Below are 19214 nucleotides of genomic sequence, written 5' to 3' on the forward strand. Positions count from 1 at the left end.
GTAGTGTTTGGGAGAGAACGGAGCGAGAACCCCCTGAACTAGTTCATCCTGGGGATCAAGGTCAGCACAGTGTTACAGGAGATCATGACTACTGCTCAGTCCCTGAGCCATCAGCAGAAGACCTGTCCAAAGACGTGGAGAGTCTGAGGAAGGAAATACAGGCGTTACGTGTCCAGCGAGAGTTTGGGTTACAGCGGTTTGCTGGCTCTGACACTGACATCCAATTCTATACCAGGTACACCGAAGTTCAAGTGTTTCCAGTCTTCATGAAGACAACAGATATTTACTTTTTATCTGCTGACTGTATGTTTCATGAGTGATGTTAATTAATGATTGACACGATGTTTGTCTCTCTTGTGAATAGATTTCCAAGCTATGATCATTTGATGGCATTCTGGGTTTTGATTGAGCCTTGCATCTATAAGATGATCCGGGCTTCAAGAGCCAAGTCAGCTGCCAACACGGACGAAGAAGTGTTGACACCTGCACGCACACAAACGGTAGGCTATGGCTTTGTTGGTAGTTGGAACTAGAGGTGCGATGGCATTGTGTTTATGTGGCATAATTTTTGGGCTACAAGCCGCTACTTTTTGCACAAGCTTTGAACTCTGTGACTTTCAGAGGATTTGTTTTGTTTGTTCCGCTGTTGTACGGCACTACGTTGGCTGGCAGAAGGGCATGTGATCAGACACACAGTATCGGGGGACAAGAGTGGTATGTTGGTCACATGTCCGTCCGAAAGGCAACGTAGTCCCGTACGAAGTAGCGCGAAAAACAAACTTGATTAGCAAGAGGAGTATTACAGGAGCAAAGGAAGCTTTCATTCACAAACCCTCAGTATGGTAAACACAATAAATGCATATGATGCAGCTTTCCAATGAAAGGCAGTCTTTTTGTCTCTCAGCGAGGGGAAGTAGAGCTGCTGCACGTACCCTTGGTATAAACGAATCAATGGTGAGACGTTGGAGACTCCAGCGTGATGAACTGGCTCAGTCCAAAAAGATGACAAAAGCTTTCAGGGGAAATAAGAGCAGATGGCCTAAATGTATTGAAGACTGGATGAACACACAGAGAGCAAATGGGTGAGGTGTTTCAACTGTGCAGATCCGACTGAAAGCCAAAATAGTCGCCAACGAAAAAACGAAAAGGACTGTCCATCAGGGCGCGGACGACTGTGTGTCAGCAACTCCCCCCCGACTATGCAGAGAAAATAACAAACTTGCGCAAATTCACACAAAGAAAGAAACGAATATTCCATCGGACCGGACGAGATCATAAACATGGATGCAGTGCCGTTGACATTTGACCTGCCCCTTAGTAGGACTGTTAACAAGTCCCACTAAGACTTGTCCTACAACTCATATGAGGACGTTTGCAGTTTGTATATAAAGATAATAAAACCAACTTTATTTTATTCTGATCTATAAAGTATTTTATTCTATTGTACACAGTGTCTTATTCTTATCCTATCCTATTGTTTTTCTGAATTTTTGCCACTTTCTGCTGTAACTCAACAAATTTCCCACGTGTGGGGCTAATAAGGGTCTATCCTGTCTTATCTTACAAAACATTTAGCCAAGAAAAGCATGATCGTACTAGTTCATAGCTTTAGGAGTAACATTTTCCCTTTTGTTTTAACCTTTCAGAGGCAGCTGCTCCAGCCAATCGACGAGTTCTTTCTTTTCCTGGTTTTCCTGTCTGTTGGTCTGAAGGAGAGGGACCTGGCTCATCGATTCAACATACACCAGTCCACAGTGAGCAGCATCATTGCAACATGGACAAGTTTTCTTGCCACTGCACTGGGGTCTCAGTGCATCTGGCTTACACGTGCAGAAGTGCAAGCTTACCTCCCTAAAGAATTCAAAGGTTTCTCAGACACCCAGGTGATCCTTGACTGTACAGAGCTGAGGTGTCAGACACCATCCTCACCACTTCTCCAGAGTGAAACGTACTCTTCATACAAATCCCACTGCACGATGAAAGCCCTGGTTGGCATAGCTCCACATGGTCCAGTCACATTCATCTCTGATCTGTACGCAGGTTCGGTTAGTGACAAGGAACTATTCAAACAATCAGGCATTGCTGAGAAGTTGACTGAAGACATGGCAGTGATGGTGGATAAGGGCTTCCTGATCACAGATGGTTGTAAATGCAAAGTGTACCGCCCCCCTTTTGTATCTAAGCAGAAGAAGAAGAAGAAGAACCAGGTTAAGGAGACGCAGGCCACAGTCAGACTCAGGCTGCATGTGGAGCGAGTCATTAGGAGGATCAAACAGAACAAACTTTTTGATGGCATCATCACCATGTCACCTGTTTACAATATCAACCAACTGTTTGCAGTAGCATGTATGCTGTCAAATTACCAGAACACAGCATTAGTTCAAAAACGGGTTAAGTGAGACGAGATGGAGTTGTCCCAAGACACCAGTGCAAGTAACTTATGCTAGGCATGGAGCTTTAAATACTTACTATGTAAATAAGTTCTGCAAACATTCAGTGTGTAAAATGTTTTTGATATTTTTGCTAAAATAAGAGTTTATTGATTTCACACAACAGTAAAATGTTTTTTAAACATTCATTAAAAGTTTTGCCAATAAAATATCACTTTGTTCAGTCCAGCCTGAAGGATCTGTTTTTCTTTTTGCTGTTGCTTTCACTGTTCATTTTTCAAACACCAGTATATGTAGAAAAAGAAATAGTCAGCTTATGCACATCTGTATCATGTATATTCTTTGCACTAGGTAGTCCTTCGATGCCCACACAACTTAGGCTCACAACAGTCATTGTTTGCTACATGGATCATTTTAGTTCAGCTGGGCGTCTTTCCTTTTGTTATATTTCTTTAAGAGTTCAAAATGTGTTCATTACATAAATAAAATGTATTTTTCTCTGTAGCACTTCATGGATTTCATAAGCAACACACCTTAGTGTTCACACAAAGCATAAAGGTAATAAGAAATATACAGTGTTATCTTCATTTCTTTGGCGTGGAAACCGGGTCCAAATGGCTCTTTGGATGTGAAAGGTTGCAGACCCCTGATCTGGACCAAAACACAATTTTCTTAATATCCATGTACGAGGACATTAAACTGCTACTTTATCAAAATGTCAAACAAACGTATGTGGATAGAATTAAATAGAACAGAATAGAATTAAATAGAATTCAACTTTGTCATTGCACATGTCACAGGTACAAGGCAACGAAAAGCAGTTTGCATCCATCCAGAAGTGCTTCAGCCATGATATAGATATATTACAATATATATTAGCAATAATATAGATTATACAGTAGTGCAGTTAAGATAAGTGAAACATGGATAATTAAGCGATCTCACTTTTCTCAAAAACAAAAATAAAGAAAAAAAAAAGGAAATCAGGTAATTCTTTGTTTTTACATTCATCAGGTCCCAATCAGCCCAAATAGCAACGAGAAATTAAAAATGCCATGAAAAAGTTTAGGTCTTGGCAGGTTAACTATGTGAGACAGCCTCACCTCAGACCTCAGAAAAATGCTTTTTCTCCCCAGACTGTCAGTGAAGTCAGGGACCTTTGTGGGGTGTTGGTGGCCTCTGTGCGTTTTTAGACGATTTCTGTCTCTGTGATCAGCAGCAGGAGATTCATAATTCAGCTGTAGAAAGATCTCAGACATTTGATTCTGCGGTTCACTGCGAGGACAATGTGAATCTCGACTGTGTTGTTCAAAAAAAGCAACAACAACAAAACCAGTATTGCACCATTAGCACCTGTTTCCCTGCTCCAAACAGTGTGAAACCCTCCCAATGTCTTTAGACTTTAACAGGATCTCTGAGAAGCAGAAATCACATATTCAGCACCATTCCCTTTTCTTTTTTTAGAGATCAAATCATTAGGTACAAGAACAAACACACCAAAACTGACAGACTCACTACCAGTGCCACAAACCCTCCAAGTCCTCTAGGACCTGCAGGTGAGAAGAAGGTGTGAGCTGGTGGTGAGTGAAGAACAGAATCCAGGATTTCAGTCGGTTTTTCATTCACAGAAATAAATCCCCTTTATAAAAACCCTGAAAACCAAATGTTGGGCTCTTTTCATGACAAACACGTCCTCAGATCTGTTTTTGACTGTGCTGAGTGACAACGATGGGAAATTGACGCATAACAAGGAGACTGAGAGCTCATTTGGAAAAGCTCTGAGACATTTCAAACATGGTGCATTTCAACAGGAGGCTGGTATGAATCCTGATCCTGCTTCTTATGTTTTCTGTAGATCAAAATCCAGAAACAGCAGCAACAAGAAGCACAGCGGAAACTACCAGACCAGCTATTAGTCCAACAGATCCACTCTTCTCTCCTCCATCCTTCTTCCTTCCATCCACGATTACACTTGCATGTATGTCTGTTGTGTCTTAAAACTGCTTCCTCAAACTGAACAGTGGTTTTAATGAACCTGAACACAAACCACAACACTGGCTTGTTAGGAGTTGTGCAGGTTACATTTTAATTGCATTTTCTCTGTATCGTGGTTAAAGGTCAATATTCAGGTTTATTAGCAGCTTTGAATGGACAGAATCATCCTGTGATGTTAGCCTACACGTCTAACCTGCATGAGATCTCAAATATATTATTAATACATAATTTATTCTCACCAGATAATTATAATATGACAGTCTAAAAAAGTTATATTCATCGTATTAAGAAAATGTTTGTCCTTGCCATTGTTGAGCAAGTTTGACTAGTGTGATCACTGATGTTGTTCCAGGTATAATTAAACTGTGTGGGCACAGCTGTCATTTCTGTGTAGTGTGCACACTGAGTACGATCCTCTTTCTCTGTAGAAACCATTTTGTTGGGGCTGAGCTGAAATAAAAATTCAGTCACTTTAGATCAAAAGATCTTTACTTTTCTTTAAAGAACATGAAAGATTTGAAAAGCAGAGCTTACAAAGTTTCAACACCTGGACATTATTAATAACACACATGAAACACTGAGAATTAACTTTGACATCATTTATTTCTTCATTATTTGATCATTTACAGAATATAAAACATTATGATCTTTTCTGATCTGCTTCTGGCAGCTGAGAATCCCTGAAAAATGTGTCATGGTCTGTTTGTATTCTGCTCTTATAATTTCTGAGAATTATGTGTAATAATGTATCAATACAATAAAGAAACAGAAACAAACTAATGAGAACATTTAATAACAATGAATGTCTAATGTTACTGATCACAGTGTTACCTCTGTGATGAAGAGGCACCTGTCAGACTAGTTGATCTGTTTTCTATAAAAACAATGAAATGACAGTAAATAGATTTTCATGTATCCAGTGCTAAAGCTGAAATAGACTGATTCAATTTTCTACTGAAGCTTCATTAACTGATAGCAGAAGGAACATTAGTTGGACATTTTGTAATGAGGCAAATAAATAGGTTATAAAGCATGAGGTAGATAAAATAGTACTGCAGTAATCTGAAAGCTCAACTGTCAGATTTTAGTTATGAAACAATTCATTAGCTTATAATATAAATATAGCTTAAGACCAGCTTTTGTTCAGTACAAAGAGGAGGTGAAAAAATTGTTTCAGGTTTAAAAAAAAGTCACACCAAAAACTGACAGACCAGCTTCCAGCCCAGGGTCTCCTCCTGTCTGAGCTGCAGGTGAGACACAGGTGTGAGGTGTCAGCTGTCAGGTAGGTGATGAGTGAAGAACAGAACAGAATCAAACTGCTGTCAGACATTATCTACTGCACTCTGATGTTTCTCTCTGGAAGCAGTCCTGCTGTTTCCTGAGGAGTCAGCAAGTGTCAGAGTGACATCAGGGATCCTTCTGGAGTGTCCGTGACAGTTGTTTGCTTCCAGGTCATTTCTGTCATTGTATTCAGCAGCAGGAGATTCAGAGTTTAGAAAACTTTCAGACATTTCAGTCTGTGGTTCAGCGGGAGGATGGTGTGAGTCCTGATTACATTTTTTATGTTTTCTATAGATCAAAAAAAGAACAACAGCAACAACTGAAAGACCAATGACGAGTCCAACAGATCCATCCTCCTTCCCTCCATCCTCTGTGAGTCCTCCTGGCTGACCTGCAGGTGAGAAACAGGTGTGAGGTGTCAGCTGTCAGGTAGGTGATGAGTGAAGAACAGAACAGAATCCATTTCCTCTTCAAACTGCTGTCAGACATTATCTACTGCACTCTGATCACATCACTCAGACCAGCTGCTTTCTACAAAGTCTCATCAACAACATCTTTAGAAACAAACATCAACAACCAGGAAGCAGCTTCACCTCTGATCACACACACACTCAACTCTACTCACTCACCTGGAGGATCAACAACACTCAGGTTGATGATGCTGATGGGGTCAGTCTTCAGATGAGCTCTCTTCCTGCGGTTTGTTCTTCTCCTGAAGACACGACACTCGTATGTTCCAGTGTCATTAATCGTCACATCCTTCAGAATCAGAGACACGTCTCCATCCTTCATCTGTCTGTCCTGCAGATCCACCCGGTTCTTAAAAGATGGATGCTGGTTGTCTGGAACAAACAGATCATCCCGGTACAAAAGGACATATTCTGATCCCAGGTCAGCTCTGCTCCACTCTACCACTGTGATGGGGATGTTGTTGTCTCGAGCTCGACACGGCAGAGTGACGTTCTGTCCAGCTGTGATGTTTTTCTGGTCTAAAAGAGAGAAAGTGACACAAAGCAGAGAGGTTAAAGGGATCAAAGTACAATTACTAACTTCTGGAGCTTTGAAATCACACTCATAGAAACAATTAGGTTTAAAACTAAAGTGACCACTTGTTCACACTTTTACTAATTAGTAGTTAATAAGTAAAGTAGAAGTAACTACAACAAAAATAACACAAAATAGAAGTGTTGTAAACATAGCACAGTCAAACTCCTGTTTTAACAAATAAAGGATGGGCTCCTCTCTGCTTTGCTGTCAGCTCGGGAGATAACTACATCGGTCTGCTGGGTAATGAAGTTCCAATAAAATAACATGGCCTTTGCTACACATCAAAGACAGTAAATGCTGGATGGTACAAACTTCCTGCAGCCAAATACGGATAAGACTGAGGTAGTTGTCATTGGCCGCTGTGTATGTAGCGCACTCACAAACACACCTGAGCTCCTGATCTATAAAACTGGACCAATAATTTAAAATCCTCACAGTCATTTCTGATTAAGTAAACATGAACAAATCTAGTAATCTGCTTTCATCTTCTCTAGATTAGATCACTGTAACTCATTATTCACATGCTTTACAACAACAACGTTCACACAAACTACAGTGCAAGAAAATCATATAGAAATACAACAGTTCACAGATTACACAACTTCAACCTGCTCTTGATAAGGAAAGAGCGAAACGGCACCGTCTCAAATTACTTGAAATGTGTCACATGACCAACATCTTACAAGTAATGTAAGATGGTGTCACAGTCTCTCTTTTTTCCTCTTTAAACAACAACAACAGAAAATCTGCAGTGCTTGAAACATTCTTTCTTTTCTATTTTTGTATTAATCTCAATATTGAGTTTAGGACTTTAGTATTGAGTTTTACTGCCTCCTCTGGACTAGATATATCGTGCTATCTCAGATCTTGTAAGCTGTAGTACTGAGCTAACTCTCTCTTCCCGAGAATATCAGTTTGAATAATCATTACGGTCTTTCAGATCCCTCTTAAAGAGATATTTTTTTAATAAACAGGACACTTTCTGTGCCTCCACTTCATTATTTTTGGGTTATAAATATTTCAAGGTAATACAACTGTTAGGTATTTTAGTACCATGGTAGCATTTACTGGATATTGTTTTATAGTGACATTATGCAGGAAAACTCTGTTACTCAATAAGGCCCATCTACTAGTTGTTTTTCTCTTTCTCTGTGACCCAAGAATTAAGGTGTAAGACTCACAAGCTGGTACCAGAAGGTCGAAAACACCACAGAGATGAGACCACTTCCTTACTCCCATCCTCCCTTCCTTATCTCTTAGAAGGAGGCTCGTTAAAGGCCAGGTGGTTTGTTTCAGAATTCACTGATGAAAGAACTCTGTATTCTATGTCTAGGAGTGTATTTTGCTGGGATGATCATAAATTGTAGCTGAGCTGATAAACTACACACAGGATACTTCTTTGCTCACAAGGCAGGAAGACGTTTCCTTATTTGGTCTGTACCGGTTTGAACTGGGAAAGCTGACACACGAACCTTTTTTTCCTCTATATAAGCTGTTATGTACTAAATAAACCTTTGAGTCGATTTGGGAAGACAACCTGAAGCAGTCTGTGTTTCCTTGTTCTCCCAAGCTGCTCCCGACGTCGTAACTAACCCAGCTGAATGGCATACCTGAGTGTTACTTTAAATAATTAGGAATCTTAGAAGGAAAGGACAGAACTCTGCTTATCGCTCACGCCACGGAGGAAACCCGGGAAGGCAATTTCCTTCAATTTTGGTGTCAGAAGTGGGATCCCTGACAGAAGGTAAATATGCGTCTTTCATATTTATATAAAGACCTATTATACCTCTCTCAGTGATTGATCCATAAAGAAACGGGATATGCTGACGAAGTTTCACTTAGTGATCCAGAGAGATACACTGACGACTTCCTCAGTCCCCGAATAAAGTAAATTAACCCTTGTGTGGTGTTGGTGGACACAGGAAGTTGCCTGTTGTCTTGAATATTTTAATTTTGTTTAAAAAAATAATAATAATTAATTGTTTAATTAAACGTACGTTAAAAAGTGAGAAGTTGCTCACTTAGAAAAGTGACACAGAAAGTTGCCTGTTGTCTTAAATACTTCTCGTTAAGAGAGAAGTTGCTCACCAAAGAGTGACACAGGGAGTTGTCTGTTATCTTGAAACGTACGTTAAGAAGTGAGAAGTTGCTCACTCACAGAAAGCTAGTAAATAATTAAATTTAATTTTGTTAAAAAAAAAAAAAAAAAACGAAAGAAAACTGAAAACGGGTCTCACAGACCCGATTACCATACAAGGGTTAAAAGCAGTAAATTAAAAGCAGAAAGACACAGGAAGTTGCCTGTTGTTTTACGAGAAGTTGCTCGTTAAGCGAGAAGTTGCTCGCTAAGTGAGAGTTGCTCACACAAACAAAAAATTGCTAGCAATAAATTTAAAGTGACCTCAGCTGTGCCGCAGCGAAAATACTAACCTAAATCCTCCTAGCGTGTAAACCCCTCTGGAAATCACTGAACATGAGTCAGAATTATTCAAAGACCACAGACAGGTCCGATAAAAATCTAAAGTACCTGTAAAACCAAAAATTAATAAAATACAAAATAAAGTCTCAAATAACGGCTCAGTACAACTCCCATTTCCGGTTACGTGTAACCTACGTCCGCGAATCGGTGAAGACGTCCATGATCACGTATCCAGAACATGCGGGAGTGCTTATGTGACTGACTTTGTTTACAACTTAAGAAGTTCAATGCATTCTAATTTCTTTTCGGAGCCTTATCCCGAACGATTATCGCCAGAAAACAGGTCAGTAGAAATGTTGAATATCATTTGTGATAAGAAAAGTAGTCTGCTTAAAAAGTCCTGTAGAAAATATATGATAGAATGCCGCGACGTGATGCATCAAATGTTACCGCTATGGACAAAAGGAGGGTAAATAATGACAAAGTCGCCGATTTCTTTAAGAATCTAAAGAAATTCCTGCTAACAATGTCCAGAGACAAAATTGACTTAAATGCAGTAACTATGTGTAAACAGAAGCCTGATGAATCTATCCTAGTATTCATAAAACGCTTTATGCACTGTTGGACAAGCTAGAGGTGCAAATTTAGCTCAGTTTTCCAGCAGCCGCAGACACCCAAAGCAAAAATGAATTTGTGTATTTCATTTAACATAAAGGGTGAAATGTTTGCTGACACTGATAACAGCTTATGTTTTCTCTGCCCTATGTACCGACATGATGGAGAAGGAACATCCTCTGTGTCAGCTGGACCCTCAGCAGAGAATGAACTCAACATCCTTTTTGTCCGATACTCTATGTCACACACTGTGCCCAAAAAAAAAAAAAACGTGTACAGACGCCACTAACAGGTAATCCCATATCTGGGAGCCACACTTTTGTTTCTCTCACACTGTTCAACAACATGATAACTGCTCACACAAGTGAAGGTCAAACAGTGATTTTGTCACATAACTCAGACATAGGTTATGACATAACTACACCATGTCGTCACATAGATCTAACCTACCCTATCCACTGTACTATTTCTGCAGTTACATTGCCAGCTGAATACCAGAATATGACATTGTGGTCTAAAAGTGAGAATGATATAGGATTTATTGACTGTACACTTTATCACGTACACCTATTAAAACACAACAAGCTAGTATATGTCAAGCAACATCCCCTTTCCACGGAAAAAGCCGCAGCTCTAGATGTCATGATAGGAGATTTATTGACTACAGGAGTAATAAAGCCCACACTCCTGTCAATCCTGTGCCAAAGCCTAACAAACCTGGCGTATGGCGTTTCATACAAGACTTAAGGCAAATTAATGCAGTCAACATTCCTCTGCCACCTCTCGTTTCAGATGTTCACAGCATATTGACATGCATTGCATACACATTTTACCGTGGTGGATTTATGCTCCGCTCCTTTTTCTCAGTACCTGTGACACACAGCCGTTATTTGCATTCACACATAGAAATAAGCAGTACACTTGGACTCGTTTGCCCCAAGGCATGATAGACAGCTCTGCTGCTTTCTCAATGGTGCTCCACTCCTCCAGGGCTGCACCCTGATCCACATGTGGATGACCTCCTCCTCTGTGCTGAAAGTGAAAAAACTGTGTCAAACTGCTACACACATGCTTCTCCAGCACCTCCAAAAGACTGGCCACAAAGCATCTGCAAAGAAAATGCAGTACTGTCAGACTTCTGTTCAATATTTGGGATTCACACTGTCTCACGGAAAACGTTCCATGACTGCAGACAGGGTCAAAGCTGTGACCTCCGTCCCTCGTCCCACTACACAGAAGGAAATGTCGTCCTTCTTAGGCATGGTGAACTATTGCAGACAGTGGATACCAGACTGTTCTTTTCATGACCACATTCTGCGTGAATGCTGCAAAAAAGACAAGCCTCCTCGAATACTGTGATCCACAGAAATGACTGTCTCTTTCAATGCATTAAAGGGAGTGCTGACCTCCGCCACTCAAAGGTGCTGCCTGAATTGTTCAGGGAATGCCGGCCTGCCTGAGGGCAGTAGCAGCTTGCTCTATCATGATAAGGGACTGCGAGAAGCTCACACTCTCACATGACACTATTCTATACACCAATCACCAGGTCACGACCATTCTAGCAAACATAACTAAACAGCATATGCAAATCTCACTATAAAAGCGAGCAGCACACCTGATTCGCCAGCACATTTATTGATCCTATGCTGTGTTCTTATGACCGACAGGATGGCTCAGACAGGCTTGACTATCATGACTGCATGACACGTATACAGGAATCCACAGCACCACATCCAGATTTAGAGCAAACACCTATCCCAGACTCAGCCACGGTTTATGTGGACGGGTCCTGTTCAAGGCCGAGTGACAACTCATTTCTTTGTGGCTATTCAGTGGTAACAGTGCCTGACATCATACTAGAGGCTCACTCATTACCATTTCACTCAGCACAAAAAGCAGAGCTCATGGCTTTAATACGCGCCTGTGAGCTCCATTTGGATAAGCATGTGACAATTTACGCAGACAGCCGCTATGCATTTGGCGTTGTGCATGACTTTGGCACATTGTGGAGACAGAGAGGATTTAGATCTGCTGATGGAAAATAAATTGCTAAATTCTGATTTTGTTCAAAGACTTTTTCAGGCTATACAGCTGCCATCGGCCGTTGCAGTTGTAAAAACGAAAGGACACAGTACAGCTGACACAGACGAAGCAACAGGTAATGCCTTAGCAGACGTGACAGCCAAGGCTGCAGCTGCATCACAGCTCCCACCTCCGCAGGAAGTATTATCTGTGCCCCTACAGCTGCCACTTGTTACACTCCCAGACTATTTAGACACAAATGTTGATTTAAAATTCATACAAGAGCAAGCCTCTGCATAGAATAATGACTGTACCTTAGAAGACAGAGATGGCCTATACAAAAATCTTAAGGGTTTGATTGCCCTCCCATATTCCCTGATGCCAGTCCTTGCCCGACATTTTCACTGTGTGAGTCATGTCGGACAAAGAGGGGTAATAGGGGCAATAAAATTAAGATTTGTAATTGAGAAAACATTGCATGCAGTAAAAAGCATATTAGCAACCTGTCTAACATGTGCGCGAACTAATGTAGGTAGCTCAAAAGCAAAACATCAGCATTTACCACAACCAGATTTTCCATTTCATACATTACAAATTGATTTCACACATATGCCAGCACAAGGAAGCATCAAGTACTTACTGGTAATAGTGGATCAATTTAGTAAATGAGTAGAAGCTTATCCAACCTCAAAAGAAACTGCAGAAGTAGTCTGTCAAAAGTTGAGCAATGAAATAATACCCAGATTCGGAATACCTCACCAGATTAACAGTGATAGAGGATCTTCATTCACATCAGAAGTAATTCAAAAGTGTGCTAAAACTTTAATGACCTGGGTCAAATTACTTACTTAAGTCCTGTGTGAGATTAGAAGGACTCAATCTGCAGTAACCAAATTATCTCCATTTGAAATAAGACTATTTCCAAGACCATGGTCAGCTTCCAGAGGGGCACCGCTAGTAGAAGGTGATGTATATTGCATTGTCCACTGATGTTCACAACCTGATAGAAAAACTGAATAATAACTATCAGAAAGTTTGTCTCTCTCAGCTTTTCCCCTCCACAGTTCCACCAGTGGAGACAAGGAGATGCATGTTGGAGAAGCCACTAAAACCAAGGACTCTCTGGGAGGCCGCGCGTGTTCCAGCCCCCAGACTGTACTGGCAGTGACGAAGAACCAGCATCCTCACAGACGGACAACCTCAGTGGATTCATGCCAGCAGGGTTAAGACCAGCCCAATCGGACCATCTCAGGCGTCAGATCAAGCAGACGACATCTCCGGCGAGCCAGCGCCCGGAACTAGAGCAAATAAACACACACGGGTAGATGACATCTCAGGCGAGCCAGCGCCCGGATCCAGTGCACACACGCAATCACTGATTAACACACAACGTCTGAAAGAGCCACAACAAGGTACTCAAACATCCAGCAGGAACAGAAAGCCAAAAGTACCACATGATGTCTAACCTGATAAAGCCAGACTCATTTCATCCTGATAATGGAGAAAATGAAATGCCCATTGTCATCATACGACGCTTATTCTGTGTCTCTCGAACCTGGGACCAGGCCAGGAGACAACTGAAGAACTGTTTTTCTTATATATTGTCTTATATATTTAGGTTATTTATCATATCTATCGCATTAACCTTAGGATTTCTCTTTGCTATTTTGTATTGTAAACTGCGACCATGTTCACATTTCTGCAGGTCATATTTTGCTGACTATACCTCATGCTCCATTTTGCAAGACACCTACTTAATGCACTCCTCACGTTCCCTAAAATCAGTAAATAGCAACATAGACGCCACTAATAAACCATCTTATGCGCCCTCTAGAACAGGAGCTAACGCCTGGTTTGAAAATGCCAGAACAGCCGCTCGTGATTTAGGAAACAGTAACTGTTATGTCTGTTCAAAGGCTAATCCAGAACAGGTAATAGTAGGATACCCCATATCCGGTTTCCCCCTCACTGAGGGACTAGAGAAAATCGGCGGAGATAATGCTCTCTTTAAAGACGCTTTACAGTTGACTCTGAGCCCTCTCGACTGCCTACTTAGACACACACACACACCAACTAACCCTGAGACTCCATTAGGCGAATTATTGAAGTTATCTAATGACACCGCAGGGACCTGCGCCCCAATGAAACGCCCTAAGAATAGGTTAAAGCCCTCACTGCCCTTAGGACAGATCCCTCTCCATTTTAATACTAGTATGATATGCCTGCGCAGACTAAAGTTAACTGGCCCAGACACACACATAGATTATACAAAGGATAACTATACATTCTTCTCTGACTCCCCAGGTGCACGCTGTAATGAGACATGGCTAGCTGTCTCTATGGCTGAAGTTGTATCATATCTGGAGGAACACACACACAGTTCAAGTTCGAGCGCAGAATCGATCATTGTTCCCCCAGAGGGTGTCTTAAATGATACTGACTGGGGGGAGTTAGTTAAATCACACATGGTCACGCGCCTGACCAGACCAATCCCACATGCTTATTGGATGTGCAATAATACTCTTAGATTAGCTTTACCTGTTAATTGGACCGGTACCTGTGGTCTAGTAACCGTTGATGTATGCTGTACTTTCATTCCCAATAATACCGCTCCTAACGGTTCATTCACACAAGCTATGAATAAACTTGAAGCATTGCAGATAGAACTAATTGCCAATACAGGTCACGGTCAGTGGCTACATAAGTGGCTACAGGACACGTTTGGGAGATGGAAGGAACTAATTGTAGCCTTTGTAACCGTTGCAGCATGTTTTTGATGATTATTGTCTGTTGTGTGGTACCCTGTGTACGTTCAATGATAACCCGTATAGCTGTTAGTACAGCTACTTCAATGTATTTGCAATTGGCACAAATTGACCCAGATTATGTGTCAGATGTCACCAATGATGTTCCTGATGTGTATATTGAACATTAGGTTGTGAACTATTACATTTTATGATTTGCTTTTTATATTATGTTATTACATTTGTGATTTTTCCTTTCTATTTGAGTTATTATTTTTAAAAATAATAAAAGAGGGGAACTGTTAGGTATTTTAGTACCATGGTAGCATTTACTGGATATTGTTTTATAGTGACATTATGCAGGAAAACTCTGTTACTCAATAAGGCCCATCTACTAGTTGTTTTTCTCTTTCTCTGTGACCCAAGAATTAAGGTGTAAGACTCACAAGCTGGTACCAGAAGGTCGAAAACACCACAGAGATGAGACCACTTCCTTACTCCCATCCTCCCTTCCTTATCTCTTAGAAGGAGGCTCGTTAAAGGCCAGGTGGTTTGTTTCAGAATTCACTGATGAAAGAACTCTGTATTCTATGTCTAGGAGTGTATTTTGCTGGGATGATCATAAATTGTAGCTGAGCTGATAAACTACACACAGGATACTTCTTTGCTCACAAGGCAGGAAGACGTTTCCTTATTTGGTCTGTACCGGTTTGAACTGGGAAAGCTGACACACGAACCTTTTTTTCCTCTATATAAGCTGTTATGTACTAAATAAACCTTTGAGTCGATTTGGGAAGACAACCTGAAGCAGTCTGTGTTTCCTTGTTCTCCCAAGCTGCTCCCGACGTCGTAACTAACCCAGCTGAATGGCATACCTGAGTGTTACTTTAAATAATTAGGAATCTTAGAAGGAAAGGACAGAACTCTGCTTATCGCTCACGCCACGGAGGAAACCCGGGAAGGCAATTTCCTTCAACAACAATTTTATACCAGCACCCGCGGCTCTATATCAGTGTTCATTTCAGATATAGTGCTGACTTAAACAAACTTCAGCCGTGGACACGCAACATGAACTGTTAAACAGAGAGCATAATATTGCACTGGGCATGACAAACTCAAACTGAAATCAGGAAAATCAATACAATTGAGGTTTATGATGTTTTTAAAAAAAATACATGCTAATAGTCGTATATACGTGATGGTGTACGTGCAAAGTTTATATCTGCACTATGATCATTATATTGAAGAGAATATATATATATATATATATATATATATATATATATATATATATATATATATATATATATATATATATATATATGTATATATATAAAAATAAAATTGTTGTTAACATTAACAACAGCAATAATAATAATGATGATGATGATGATAATCACCATCTATTTTGAAACACTAACCCTAGAAGTATGTATACAGTTATGACCACAAATCATCACTGGTTAAACACGCAAAGTGCTCAGTTTACCTTTATGGACGGACGCCTGCAGTACTCCAACAAACAGCAGAGCCCAGAGCAGTCCAATACGAAGAAAATTCATCATACTTTCTCTGCTTCGATAAACCATCAAAGATCTGTGTATCACGGAGAGTGACAATCCGTGTTGTCCGTAAAGCCAAAATTGTCCTTAATGTGGACAGCTCACAAACCACTGTTTACAAACTAAACGGGCCTCGTGTGATATATGTAGCCTAGATCAGGAGCAATTGGATTGGCCCATTGTTTTCACTTATAGGGACTCCCCATCTGTCGTGAGCAGTTAGGGACTGCCCACGACAGACTCTATGCTGTCACACTCTTTGTCACATATGCCTAAACCACCGGTCGGTCGAGTTTGTCCTGTTGTTCCTCTGTAAGCAGCCATGGAGAAGAGGGAAGTTGAAGTAAAGTAACACAGAGCAGTGAAGAGAAACTGAGTCTTAGAAACAATGAAGCGTCCACTGTAGCTGCTGCCTCGGCTTTTCCTAAATATTGATCTATGAAGTTGTTGTTTTGTTATTTGCTGATTGTCTTTAGATGACATAGTAGGTCAGTAGCTACTACCTGTGACTGTCAGGTCCCAGCTAAATTCACAGCAGAGCTGAGTTGAAGGTTCAACGTTCAGGTTTACCAGCTTTAACCAGGCGTCCCTGTTTGCCTCACATTAGCTGTGAAGCTCGCACTGTGAACTAAGCAGGTCAAAATAAAAGGAAAACAGTGACAATGAAAACAATTTAAACACGACCTCACCATTACTCTCCTTCCATCGTCCGTGGAGGGACGCAGTTGTTCCACTGTCTCCTTTAGCTCCATTTAAAGGTCTTCAGTATGTTTCAAATATATCTGATAACTTAAATATAATCTCCAAATCTAAAGCCATGAAAAAGCACTGAGGGTGCTTATTGAGCCACTGCGGAAAGTCCCCAAAGTGAAAGCAATAGCTGTGTTACAGCTTATATGTTCTGGAGGAGTGGTTCCCGCTGTCACACCCAGGCTTCCTGAAACGAAGCGTCTAAGCAGAGCACATAAAACAACAACCACAGGTGTAGATTATGAGCTCAATATGACAGATTTGTTGAAATAAACAAGTCTTTAAAATAAAACCAAGTTTTCCTTTTCTTTTTTTTTTTTTTTTTTTTACTCTTTATTTTGTACTTTTTCCTTTGTATTACATACGGACAAGACATTAATAATAATAACACAACAACACAAACACAAAAAAAAAAAAAAAAAAAAAGAAAAAAAAAAAAAAGAAAAACCACGAGAGGTCCCGCCCTATAAGGCTGACTGAGACTTATAAATTATCCATTTTGTCCACTGTTTCCGGTGTTTGTCAGATTTCAGTCTCAGAGTGTAAGTCATTTTTTCCATTGTATATATGTCCTCGATTACGTCCATCCAGTCTTCCAGTTTTAAAGGATCGCTTTTCAGCCAATTCTTTGTTATCACCTTTTTGCTTGACAACAACATAATCTTAAACAAATACCAGTCCTCCTTTTTTACATTTTCCCATATTCCAAAATACATTACTCGTGCCTCACACAGTACTTCATACCCCAGCACCTTCGTCATTGTTGCCGCGATTCTTTCCCAATATGATTTAATATATTTACACTTCCAAAACACATGTGAGTGATTGGCGTTCCAGTCTCCACATAATCTCCAGCATTGTTGGGGTGTTTTCAACTGCTTGCTTTTGATATATGGAGTAATAAAAAACCTAATCACATTTTTCCAGCCATATTCTCTCCATCGTCTAGAGCTGGTGGAGTTATGCTGTGTGAGACATAAGGATCGCCAATCATCCTCTGACAACTCAATTTGTAGTTCCAATTCCCACTTTTGTTTAATATATAATGTTTCATTCCTATTCGAATTTTGTAGGCCATCATATAATTTCGACAAAATTCCAAGTTTTCCTTTTCTATGAGCATAAAACAAAATATTAACATCACACTGAGGTCACTGAGTGAGTTTCATTTTGAATGTTTTACAAAGCAAGGACTGAGAAAGTCCCGCCCAGCAAGCAGTTTGTTGATCAGCGGCAACAACAGTTATTCTGTGATATTAACGCTTAAATTAAATGCAGAGAAAAGGCTCGAACTTTGGACGAAGGTCAAAGGTCTGTTTAAAACACTCACACTGTATAAACAGGACACGGTGGGTTTCAAATTTCAAATTCAAATTTTATTTGTCACGTACACAGTCATACACAGTACGATATGCAGTGAAATGCTTGGACAACTGCTCGTGACCTAACGAAAACAAAAAAGGAAAAGGCTATGAATAAGATAGGAAATAAATATGAAAAATTAAAAAAAAGGGTAAATTTAACTAGGAAGGAATAAAATATAAATTAAGGTTAAAAATGAAATAACTGTACAACACACTGGGAAAGAATAAGATAAAATATATATATTAAATTGAAAATAAAATAACTGTACAACAAAATACACAATATAGAACTATATAAGAATGTATGAACAAAATACACAAGAAGTATAAATAAATATATACACAATAACAGCAGCAGTGATTTAAGTGATGAAGTGAAAACAAAGTCCAGAATGTCCAGTGTGTGTGTAAGAACTGTATGTGTGGGTCAGTACTGTGTGGTGGTGTGATTGAGAGACCGTATCGCCTGCGGGAAGAAGCTCCTCCTCAGTCTCTCTGTGTTGGTCTTCAGGGAGCGGAATCGCTTTCCTGACCTCAACAGAGAGAACAGTCTGTTGTTGGGATGGCTGAGGTCCTTCACGATCTTCCTGGCCTTGGTCCAGCACCGCCTGCTGTAGATTGAGTGCAGGTCAGGGAGCTCGGAGCGGATGGTGCGCTCAGCTGATCGCACAACCCTCTGTAGAGCTCGTCTGTCCTGCATGGTGCTGTTCCCGAACCAGGTTAAGATGTTTCCCGTCAGGATGCTCTCTATGGTGCACGAGTAAAAGTTCCTGAGCACCTTGGAGGGCAGTTGGAAGTCTCTCAAGCGTCTGAGGTGGTAGAGACGCTGTCGGGCCTTTTTCACCACGGTGTTGATGTGACAGGACCATGACAGGTCCTGCGTGATGTGAACTCCGAGGTATTTGAAGCTGTCCACTCTCTCCACTGGGCACTCGTTGATGACGGGGGTCTGGTAGTTCCTCTCCTGCTTAGTGCTGAAGTCCACTATCAGCTCCTTTGTCTTACTGACGTTTAGAAGGAGGTTG

At 40.6% G+C, this 19214-nt stretch overlaps 2 protein-coding genes across 2 annotated transcripts; one reads left to right on the forward strand and one right to left on the reverse strand.

Annotated features, from left to right (window-relative positions):
• The first annotated feature begins 425 nt into the window (after positions 1-425).
• Positions 426-2399, forward strand: LOC146635274 (uncharacterized). Its single transcript, XM_085350074.1, has 2 exons — positions 426-500; positions 1647-2399. Exons 1-2 carry the CDS (start codon positions 426-428, stop codon positions 2397-2399), a joined length of 828 nt encoding a protein of 275 aa, XP_085206200.1.
• Positions 2400-5625: 3226 nt separating this feature from the next.
• LOC146635275 (uncharacterized) lies at positions 5626-16102 on the reverse strand. The gene is made up of 3 exons (XM_085345725.1): positions 16003-16102; positions 6296-6655; positions 5626-6057 (listed from the first exon to the last, which is right to left on the reverse strand). The coding sequence occupies exons 1-3, from the start codon at positions 16100-16102 to the stop codon at positions 5708-5710; spliced, it is 810 nt and encodes a 269-aa protein (XP_085201851.1). The 3' UTR covers positions 5626-5707.
• Positions 16103-19214: the final 3112 nt, after the last annotated feature.

This window comes from Diplotaxodon limnothrissa, linkage group LG3 (genome assembly GCF_057381915.1).
Source record: "Diplotaxodon limnothrissa isolate DT_005_m linkage group LG3, D_limnothrissa_male_GT1.1, whole genome shotgun sequence".
NCBI lineage: Eukaryota > Metazoa > Chordata > Actinopteri > Cichliformes > Cichlidae > Diplotaxodon > Diplotaxodon limnothrissa.

What these genes read in the sequence shown, in the direction of transcription:
- LOC146635274 (XM_085350074.1), top strand. Translation starts at nt 426, where the DNA reads ATGATCCGGGCTTCAAGAGCCAAGTCAGCTGCCAACACGGACGAAGAA. An exon ending in CACCTGCACGCACACAAACG is followed by an intron (nt 501 to 1,646) that starts GTAGGCTATGGC and finishes TTAACCTTTCAG; the next exon opens with AGGCAGCTGCTCCAGCCAAT.
- LOC146635275 (XM_085345725.1), bottom strand. Translation starts at nt 16,102, where the DNA reads ATGGTTTATCGAAGCAGAGAAAGTATGATGAATTTTCTTCGTATTGGA. An exon ending in GCAGGCGTCCGTCCATAAAG is followed by an intron (nt 6,656 to 16,002) that starts GTAAACTGAGCA and finishes TCTCTCTTTTAG; the next exon opens with ACCAGAAAAACATCACAGCT. An exon ending in GAGTGTTGTTGATCCTCCAG is followed by an intron (nt 6,058 to 6,295) that starts GTGAGTGAGTAG and finishes TCTCACCTGCAG; the next exon opens with GTCAGCCAGGAGGACTCACA.